Source organism: Mus pahari, chromosome 16, assembly GCF_900095145.1.
Source record: "Mus pahari chromosome 16, PAHARI_EIJ_v1.1, whole genome shotgun sequence".
NCBI lineage: Eukaryota > Metazoa > Chordata > Mammalia > Rodentia > Muridae > Mus > Mus pahari.
The window spans coordinates 39,794,861-39,805,597 of record NC_034605.1 but is presented as its reverse complement, the minus strand read 5'-3'; the positions used below and the strand labels follow the sequence as shown (position 1 = coordinate 39,805,597).

Below are 10,737 nucleotides of genomic sequence, written 5' to 3'. Positions count from 1 at the left end.
TCCCAGAAAGGAGCTTGCACACCAGAGCTTGCCTTGGAAATTTCCTAAAGCGCGAAGAGTTTGTAAATCACAAGAATCCGAAAATTACCTTAGCCTAGGCTTCTTACCGGATAGCCATCCCAACCCCTCAAAATAGGTGTCTCTATGCCTGGTATAGATGCCCCTCCGGTGGGTGAGCGTCGCGAATAGTGACATTCACAAGAGGGCAGGCAGAGTCTATTTCTGGGGCCCCGTGTGTGCCGAACAAACCCCCGGGGCCTGGGTGTGTACGCGCGCTCGCGTGCAGAGTGTGCGGGCGAGCTCGGGGCGCTCGGCTTCGCTCCCCCGGCCGTGCGCTTTTGTGAGTGTGTGCGTGTGCTGGGGGCCGGGTTGTGTGCTCAGGCGCTCTAGGCTGTGCCTAGAGCTCAGCTGCGGGGCTGGAGAGAAAACGAGAGTAGGCAAGTGAGGGGGTCTGCACCCCGCTGAGGGGTGATTCGGCTCGAAGGAGTCTCTCCCCTTTCTACCACCCTGGGCCCGAAGCTCCCCAAACCTCTCTGCAGGGTTGGAAGTGTCTGGGTTCGTTGTGGCGCCGGTGGAAGGAGGGAGCAGGTTGAACAATCGAGTGGGCGCGCCAGGACTCCCCAGCTCCGGGGCGGGGAGAGGAGAGGGAGCCCCGATTCTGCGCAGGGAGGGGGCGGGGCTGGGGGCCCCTGGAACGAGGAGGCGGGGGTGGCCACCGGGATGAGAAGCGGTCACCCCAGAGAGGCGAGATTTCATTGAGATCGCACATTAATTGGAGATATCTGATTAATTCCAGAGTCTTATGACTATAAATGGTGATTCTCTACCAAGGTGTCTATATTATAAAAAAAAAAAAATCAATCCGTGTCATCCCCCACGTCAGGCCTGCTCGTGGGCGTGAGGCTGTACTTCCTCCGCCCCCTCCTAATGGAGTGAACCATTCCCAGCTCTTCCCCCCCCCCCAGCCTCTCACTCTCTCGCTCTCTTTCTGTCTCTTCCTCGCTCCCTCTCTTTCTCTCCTCCCTCTGCCTTCCCAGTGCATAAAGTCTCTGTCGCTCCCGGAACTTGTTGGCAATGCCTATTTTTCAGCTTTCCCCCGCGTTCTCTAAACTAACTATTTAAAGGTCTGCGGTCGCAAATGGTTTGACTAAACGTAGGATGGGACTTAAGTTGAACGGCAGATATATTTCACTGATCCTCGCGGTGCAAATAGGTAAGTGGCCGCCCGGTACGGCTTGGTAGGCGACCGGAGATTGCCTGCCCCAGAGGCTCCTAAGGGGACTTGCTGGCCGGCGTCTGCCGCTGGTTGCAGAAAACCCTGCAGACACCCTGGGTCGGGGCATTAGCTCTTGGGGACTCTAGAAGGAATCCTGGTTTGGTTTCCCTAAAGAAAGCGATTTCTTTTGCAGGGAAGTGTGTGTGTGTGACCGGCTGTTTTCCAAGAGGGGGGGGTTCCCCCTTTTCTCCAAAGCGCACATCCATTTTTCCCCCTCTTTGGGGTTAAACAGGATCTGAGCGCTCATAGCATTTGCCCCCTGTTATTCTGCAAGATACTATCTTGAGGGGTCTAAAGATGAAGGCAGGAATAAGATGGCTAGGTAGCTAAGGTTGAAAAGTTTATACGCAGAAAGCAAAGATATTCTAAGACTGCCCTCAAACTGCAGCATTTAGAACTTTGTCCTTTCTCCGCCCCTCCCCCTATATCCTAGCTGCAGCGTTTGCTCTGAGCACCACGGACTACTCCGAGAAGGATAAATCAACCAAATATGCACTGATATACTTTTTCAGGCTCATGTGTGTCTGTGTTTTTTTTTTTTGCAGATTAGCATCTCTATTATTTTTATGCAGAAAAGTGGTTTAACGTGTTCGCAATATATCTTTTCGTGGATTTGTAATTTTTGTTTGCGGCGGTTTATGGATGGATTGATTTAGTCCCCCCATTTCATGTTAAGGAATGTCGAGTCTCAGCTACACTGTTGGGAAGCTTTTCTAAAGTTCATATTTTTTCCATCCAAAATGCAAATGTTTTAAGTACTAGTGAATCCGCTTATCTGATACCGGATGGAAGCATTAATTAATGTAACTGAAAAGGGAAAGTAAAGCAGCTTATTAATAGAATGTACAAAAGGAAAAAATGAGAAAGTCTCCAGTGGTCATTCTGCAGATGGAGAAAACTGTTCGTGCCAGGCTATAGCATTCTTTACAGACAAATCCTTGCAGCATTTCAGGGGTGCATCAGGAAATTTGTGTGGGACAAGAGAAGAAATACTTAACATTTTTTCTTCATAAAAAATATAGAGAAATTGGGGCTCTCGGAACATTAAAACTGATTCCTTCTACCGGGGTCCATATGCATTTGCTGTGATCTTGAGAATTTGTTTGGGGGATTTTTTGGTTGTTTATTTGTTTATTGTTTTTGCAGAAACTGGGATTTTTGCAAAGCAAGGAGCATGCACCGGGATGTTGCCTTTTCCTTTAATTTTAGGAAATGACTTAATGCTTTGCATCTGGTGGTTTTGTGCCTTTGACATTAGTTCAAAGAGCTGCAACCATCGTAGGACATGGATCCCAAGGGCAGCAAATGCGTTAAGTGTTAGAAATAAGTGAGTGTGGCATTTTGCAGTTAGACGACTAATGTTCATAGATTAAGAAACAGCTAATGTTTTAAGATAGGGACATCACCTGGAGGATGTTTGGCGACTCTGTTTTCCTGGTAGATGAGAATAGGAAATAATGAAACAGTAATTTCAGGAGAGATGCATTTGATTAACCTCAGCCTGAAGATGATCAAAATTTTCATAGTGGAGTTAAAATGTATGTTCCCAAATGTCTACCTTTCTTTTTTTTTTTTTATTAGAGCCTCAGTGTTTATTAATTCATGGATAGAAGCTGTCCCAAATTACTGACATTTGGCAAGAAGTGTGGGGGTTGGGGAGGGGCGGGGAAGTAGAGGATGGAGAACGAATGAGGAAGTTTGGAATGAATGAGAGAGGTCCAAGAAATGAATGAGCACATGGAAACCACACTGGATAGGGATGCAAAGGAGACAGGCCGGCTGCCTGCCTCGGGGGTTACAGAAACCGGGTTCAGAAAGGACTGGGAACTCGGCCGATGTGCGCAGAGGCTGGTGCCTGCAACCTCTGTCCCGCGCACTGCTTCCGGCTTTCCAGTGCAAGCTAGATCTCTAGAAGCCACAATTTCGAGACACAGAAATGTTCCCGAATTCATATTTTACACACGCTCACACACATGCGCCCTGCGGGGTCTGCTCCAGCAACGCCTGGGAAAAAAAAAATGACAGGAAAGCTTCCCGCCTCCAGAAAGCCCCAATCCCTCTTTTAAAATCCGACCCTGATTTTGGGGGGAGGGGGAGGAGCAATGAGTGAGGAAGGGCTTGCGGCCAGAGAGACTAGGTTGCATTTTGTTTTCTTCTCGCAAAGGCATGTTTGTAGCATACATTATAGAGGAAGCTTAATGCAATTTCTTTCATCGTGGCCGAGCTACAGTAGAACAACGATTTATGTATTCATAAGACACGGTATCGGTGTTTAAATTTTGCCTTTATTATAGTGCCAAGGGTTTTTTTGTTTTTTTTTTTTAAATCGGCGTGAAGGAGAGTCTAGGTCTATGGAAGGTTGTGTGTTTGCCCCAGCTAAGGTGGAAGTTAACCTCGCTCCCTTCCGCAGAGCTTCCCGTTCCGGATTAAAAAGCACTAGTCCCGCCTAGCTCTTCCTGCAGCAATCTGCCAAGCGCAGCTCTCGGCTGGCTGCGGCTGACTGGGTCACCTTCCCGCGAGTCTGCAGTAGCTTGATGTTCAGGGACAGGTAGACTGAGACTGGGGGTGCTAGGTGATCTATCCTTCCGCAAGTTTTCACACCGGGATGGAGGCAGAAGAGGCCTGTGCTCGGACCCCCTAGAGCCCACGGCCCATTTCCATTTTGGAATTCACCTTTTCCCCTTCCCCACAGAGGTGATTTGCGCCTCTCTCTGGCCCTTCGGGTACCCTGGGTGTTTGTCAGCCACCAGATGGGAAGAAATGGGGTTTGAGCTGCGCTGGCCTGCCCAGAACCTAGCAGCTCTTAAATTCACCGCCTCCAAGAGTTTGGTTGGTTTGAGTATGGGAGCTAGAACCTCAGTTTGGCCTGAAATTTTTTCCTTCTCTCTGGCACCACCTCTGCCACAGCTTGTACAGTCTAACCCCCACCCCACCCCCGACCGAGCCAGAGACCTAGGCCTCAGCTTGCTGCAGCCTTGAGAGGAAAGATCTGATCTAGCTGTTTCCAGAAAAAAAAAGGGGGGTGTGTGCAAAGGTGAGGGGTGCAGAGAAGCAAAGAGAAAACAGGGCGCGCGCAAGCGCACGCGCGGGAACACACACACACACACACACACACACACACACACCTACTGAGACCAATCCTCACTCCAACTAGGTCTCTGGACCTTTATTGCCCTTCTTTAGAGGTGCAGAGGAAGCATTCACCTAAGAGTTTCACAAACAAGAGACTCTGTGCTGGGCAATCAGAATAATAATAATAATAATAATAATAATAATAATAATATCCTGTTCCCTTGCCTTCCAAAGACCATTCATTCATTCATTCAGCAATTATTTGTTGAGCGCCTGGCAAAGATCCGGGTACCCGATGGCTATTCTGGGGGTGTGGCACTTAGTTCAGCTGCGTAACCCCAGCCTCCCCACCTTTCCCCAGGCCCGTTTTCGTCCCCAGCACTCTGTTTCTCAGACCTCCTCTGTCACCACAAAAATGGAAGATTGCACCGCGAGACGTGACAGCGTTTTGCTGGAGGAAGTGTTGAGAGACAAGGAGGGAGTGAGGAAAAAAAGGAGTAATAAAGGAGATGAGGGAGGTGAGAAGAGGGGGCGAGGAAAACAGAAAAAGAAATAGAGCGCAGTTGGGAGCGGGCTGGAGAAAAAGAAATGGACTCACCTCCCTGCCATCCCTCTTCACCCACCCACGCTCCCTCGGATCCCTCCATCTGCACCAGAGGTGGACCGAATGCAAATAGGTCATTCCTGGGCCACAGTGCTGGATCAGAAAAGAGACCACGCCAAGGGGCCTTAGGGTCAGCAGTGGGGCAGAGTGGCGGTGATGCTTACTGGTGTCCCTCCTCCCCCACAGCTTACCTGGTGCAGGCCGTGAGAGCAGCGGGCAAGTGCGATGCAGTCTTTAAGGGCTTTTCAGACTGTTTGCTCAAGCTGGGCGACAGCATGGCCAACTACCCGCAGGGCCTGGACGACAAGACGAACATCAAGACCGTGTGCACGTAAGTGTCTCCTCTGACCCCGGGTTTCCCTTCTGCTGGCTCTGCTGAGGTCAGAGTACAGGCCACCCACTCTCCACCCTCATCTTCTGTCCTCCCCCGCCTCCTCCCCTCTCGACCCCCCGCCCCGTTTGCTCAATATTCTGCTGGTTGGCATCTGTGCCTTTCTGCCTGCTGGCCAAGGCTGCCCTCAGGCTCAGTTCCCTGGTTCAGCGTCTGTGCCGCCATCTAAGGGGACTCCATGGCCTGAGGAAGGCTAAGAAAGAGAATCTTCCACTACCCTGAGCTTTACAGGCCTGCACCTGGACAGGCTTGGAACCAGGGCAAGTAGCAGTTTAGCAGTTTCTTGCTCCGGAAAAAAAAAAAAATCTTTCCTTTGAGATAATCTCCAACCTTTCTTCTTGTGAGTGGGCAGCCTGCGGAGTACTCTTGAACAGTAGATTCTGGTTTAAGGAGAGCTGGGGGGTGATGCTAGATTTAGTTAAAGGCAAAGCCCCTCCAAAACATACCAAAATAGAGGCCATGTTCGGGAAGGGAGTGGGGGTCTCCCTGTTTCTTGGAGAAAGTCTGAAACCATATTGTGTGTCAGTGATTTGGGGGCTTGGAAGGCTTTGCCAAGGCGTTGCTAGCCCATTCTCAGGTTTTGAGTAGCCAACCTTCTTGCTCCCTCCTGCCCCCCTTCCCCTTTCCCATAGCTACTATCTCCACAGACAGGGGCAGCTACAGACCCCAGAGAGAAGAGGCCTTCAGTGCCAGACTGGGTGGTGTTTTCTCAGTAGTGGACTAGAAGGCCCACAGCTGGCAGTAGGTGAGGTGACAAGGAAAGCCCCCCACTGCAGTGGGCCTCCGCATCCTAGCTTCTGCAGGCCTTAGAAATGTTCCCATCTCCTGCAACGTACATTTTGTTTTCCTTTTGCGGGAAAACAAAACAAAAAATGAAAAACAAAAACAAAAACAAACAAACAGCTGTACTCAACCATTCCCACAAAATGCCCTTACAATAAAGCCAGGAAAGATTCTTTGTTCCCAGAGGTTGAAGTGCCCATTTTCCATGTCATGCTTTGTGCATATTTGTGGCTCCTCTCTTCCTAAATAGGGAAGAGGGATATTCATTTAAGTTATGATCAGATGGGGGGTGTCTATCTTGCTATAAACTTTCCTAATCACCTCAGTACCTACTAGAAACTCCAAGAATTAAGTGGCTGGTATGGTGCTATAATAAAACAGTGGTATATTCCTGGCAGCTTTTAATATATACTTTTAGCAAGACTAGCATCCTGGAAAGCATAGACAAGAGAAGGTGGGGTCCCTGAGGTTACAGGCAACAGTGGGATCCAGACTCCACTAAGTTAAAAGTGCTCAGAAAGTGGGTGAAGTCCACCATTCCAAACCCAGGTTGGATGTTTGCTCTTCACACCCCCATTTCAGAAGTGCTCTGCTCCTATCTGGGATACCTAAAGAAAGGAGCAGTTTGTGTGTCCTTGGCTTCCCTGGTGCTATATACTTTGGAGTTCTGCGGAGGAGTTGTCCCTCGAGCCTTGCGGAGTCTGTAAATGTTGGTGTTTGTTATAAATTGTGGAAATGGAAAGTCCCCGTGCCCAGGTCCCCGAGCCCTAATAACTCAGAGAATGGGGAATGTCAACTAGGAGACAGCCCGGGTTCCAGGAACTCCAACTAGCTTTCACAACTCGCTATGGGCCAGAAGCCAGGTTAGAAGTGGAAGCAAAGGCTAAGCTTGCCTTCAACAAGCTTACAGTCCCGCGGTGAACAAAAAAGGAAAGAGCTGAGAAAACAAAACAAAAAACAAGCAAACAATGAAACCACCCACACTGCTAAGAGTGTCTGCTGACCCTAATCTCAGGGACCGGGCGAAGTGGGAACCAGACCTGAGTTACCAGACGCGCTGATCGACCCAGCTCCGAAAGGAGACAGCGCCTTAGGAATCGATCACGCCGTGGGATTATATTTAGTTTCGAGAACCTATTTTAGGTTTCCAGAAGAAAGGGGGACCATAAGAAAGAAGAAAGGAAAAAAAGAAAAGGTTGGAGGAAGGTTGTGGGGGCGGGGCTGAATCTGAGCGGAGGGGCGTGTGTGTGTGTGTGTGTGTGTGTGTGTGTGTGTGTGTGTGGCCGGGAAGGGGGTCAGGAGTCGGGGGTCGGGGGTGGGGGTGGGGGAGCTGAGTTACTTGAGATGGTTCCGGAAGCCCTGCCCCAGGACGAACTGCGTAGGTGGCCAACTTGCCCACTCTAGAGAAGTGGGTGCTACAAACTGGAAGAGGTAGGAGAGAAGCTCCTGGGTTTCAAACCTATGAAGAAGGCTAGAGAGGAGCACCCAGCTCGCAGATCAGGAGCACGGGGGTTTGCAAGAGCTGGAGGAGGCTCAAGAGCCCGCTTAGGTGCCCAGGCACTTAACACTCACCGACCGGGGAACGGAGAAGAGAGGCGAGGAGGCGAGGGAAGCTCCCGACGCCTTTGGAGCGCTGGGACGGTTGAAAGGCGGGATGGCCTCGGACGACCCGAAGCAAGTGGGGAACACGCGGAAAGGAAGAGGGGGAAACGGAGAGTAGGGGGAAAAGAAAAGTGGGGGGAGGGTGAAGAGAAACTGGAAACAAAAGGAAGGTGTGGGGGCTGGGTGGAGGGAGAGAAGCAGAGCGAAGGCGAGAGGACCGCGGCGCGGAGAGGAGGGAAACAGAAGGGGCGAGGGGGAGGAGAATGTGAGAAGCCAGGGAGGGGGAGGGCCTGGCTCAGAGCAAGTCGCCCATCTTGCTAGCTAAGAGGCATTAATGGGCCGCAGCTTGCAAGGCTTAGTGCTGTTTTCTTAGCTTTCCCGGAGGAGGGTGAGCAATCTGTTGGCGCAGGCCACGGTGCCAGCGCCACGCAGCGGGTGCGACCCCGCTCCTGGCTGTCAGGTCCTCCCTTGGCACCAGGCTAGGAAAATCTGAGGGGGAAAAGAGAGACTTACACACCCTGGGATCGAGTTTCTGGGGTGAACCAAAGATCAGACAGAACGTTACTCAGTTCAGAACAGGTCTCTGGGATCCAGGGGGCGAGTAGGGAGAAGATGCCCGGAAGATTAGAGAGGACGCAGTCACCTGGGGCGCAGACCTAGTGATGCTACTCCTTCTGTTTTTGTTCTCTTCCTCGCCAGATACTGGGAGGATTTCCACAGCTGCACGGTCACAGCTCTTACGGATTGCCAGGAAGGGGCGAAAGATATGTGGGATAAACTGAGAAAAGAATCGAAAAACCTCAACATCCAAGGCAGCTTATTCGAACTCTGCGGCAGCGGCAACGGGGCGGCGGGGTCCCTGCTCCCGGCGCTTTCCGTGCTCCTGGTGTCTCTCTCGGCAGCTTTAGCGACCTGGTTTTCCTTCTGAGCGCGGGACCGGGTCCCCCCCTCCGCTCACTCACCCACACTCACTCCATGCTCCCGGAAATCGAGAGGAAGAGCCATTCGTTCTCTGAGGACGTTGTGATTCTCTGATGTTGAAAACACTCATATGGGATTGTGGGAAATCCTGTTTCTCTCTTCTTTTTTTTTTTTTTTTTTTTTTTTTAATTTTGTTTGATTCCTTGTGTTTTATTTGCCAAATGTTACCGATCAGTGAGCAAGCAAGCACAGCCAAAATCGGACCTCACCTTTAGTCCGTCTTCACACAAAAATAAGAAAACGGCAAACTCACCCCCATTTTTAAATTTTTATTTTATTTTATTTTATTTTGGCAAAAGAATCTCAGGAATGGCCCTGGGCCACCTACTATATTAATCATGTTGATAACATGAAAAATGATGGGCTCCTCCTAATGGGAAAGTGAGAAGGAAAAGGAGAAGGCCAGGGGAATGACTTCAAGAGTGGTGTCCACGTGGGAACCAGCTGGTGAATAGTCACACTCGCGTCTTTCTTCCACAGTACCTTGTTTTGATCATTTCCACTGCACATTTCTCCTCCAGAAAAGCGAAAACACAAGCGTGTGGGCTTAGCATTTTTTTAAGGATAAGAGAGAGAGAGAGAAAGAGGTTGGGTATAGTGGGACAGGTTGTCATAAGAGATGCTGCTATGGTCGTGAGGGGCCGGTTTCACCTGCTATTGTCGATGCCCCTCATTCAGGTCCACTGCCTTTATTTTCCTTCCTCTCTCTTGTTTTAGCTCTTACACATACAGTAATACCTGAATATCCAACGGTATAGATCACAAGGGGGTAATCAATGTTAAATCTAAAATAGAATTTAAAAAAAAAGATTTTGACATAAAAGAGCCTTGATTTTAAAAAAAAGAGAGAGATGTAATTTAAAAAGTTTATTATAAATTAAATTCAGCAAAAATTTGCTACAAAGTATAGAGAAGTATAAAATAAAAGTTATTGTTTGAAATGGGGTGTCGGTTTGTTTCATCCGCCGAGATTCCAGAATTCTTGGGGAACACATGGTGACAGGTGATGATAAATTCACCTGCTCGCCAACTGTCTGGATGATCCTCTGACTTCATGGGAACCTTAATTAGTTAGGACACTTGGCCATGTCTCCCACATTCCGATTATACTTGGGGGGGGGGTAAGTCGTTTTCAAATTAAGAGCAAGGCCTTTACTACGTGCACTGGAGGACAGGTCTTGCACACACAGGTACTTCGCCCGGTGGTCAGCCGGTCAGCCGGCTGCCCGGGCCCCAGGTAGGCCTGAGCCCTAACCAAGGTTCCTTTGGGCTGGGCCCCATAAAGCCACACGCAGCTTCCTCTGTGGTGACTAGAGGCAGCCTGCAAAGGAACCGCCATTAAGGGCTCCGCAGAGGGGCAGAGAGGTGAGGATCGGGCAAATTCTTTCATAATTAATAAGACAGCACAACTGAAATGGTGAGGAGACGGGGCCTATTGATCTGCCAGTCGATCTGTCCCCATCTTTTCTATTTATAGGCTCCTCATGGCCTCACAAATAAGTAAGTAGCCGCATCCTGGGTCTGCAGTCATGGTGTAGGCTGTGGGGGACGGAGAACTACACAAGCTCTTGGATTCATTGAAATCAAAAAAATCTGATTTCACTGAAGGTAGGCTTGGGAGGGAGTTTGTGGGTGCTCCCCAGGGTACACGGAGGGGTGGAAGAAGGATGAAGGCTGATTCCAGCGCTGAAACAGGCTCCCACACCCAGCAGTCCCGTCGCCCGCGGCGGGGAGGGTGTGCCGGGACTCTGAAATGCAATGTGTAAACAATCGCTAGTGTAACCGTTCATAAATCAAACTCAGTGGGTCGCAGCCCAATCTGCATTCCCCCCACGGATTGAATTCCAGCAACACATGCGTCCTTGCGCCCCGAGCGCTGGAAGCTGCATGGATTCTTAATGGCAGCATACATTACGGGCTCTGGTTCACGCACGCGCCGCGCAGGGCCACTCTAGGGAACTGTTCCACCCGCTCCCCGCCCCCAACACCTCCTCCTCGCTGGAGCTGGATCTCAGCCCAAACCAAAGG

General features: G+C 50.2%; 1 protein-coding gene across 1 annotated transcript; it reads left to right on the top strand.

The window, feature by feature from the left end:
- The first annotated feature begins 525 nt into the window (after positions 1 to 525).
- On the top strand, positions 526 to 9,650 carry Nrn1 (neuritin 1). Its single transcript, XM_021215568.1, has 3 exons — positions 526 to 1,213; positions 5,139 to 5,283; positions 8,428 to 9,650. The coding sequence occupies exons 1-3, from the start codon at positions 1,159 to 1,161 to the stop codon at positions 8,654 to 8,656; spliced, it is 429 nt and encodes a 142-aa protein (XP_021071227.1). The 5' UTR covers positions 526 to 1,158; the 3' UTR covers positions 8,657 to 9,650.
- The last annotated feature ends 1,087 nt before the right edge of the window (positions 9,651 to 10,737 follow it).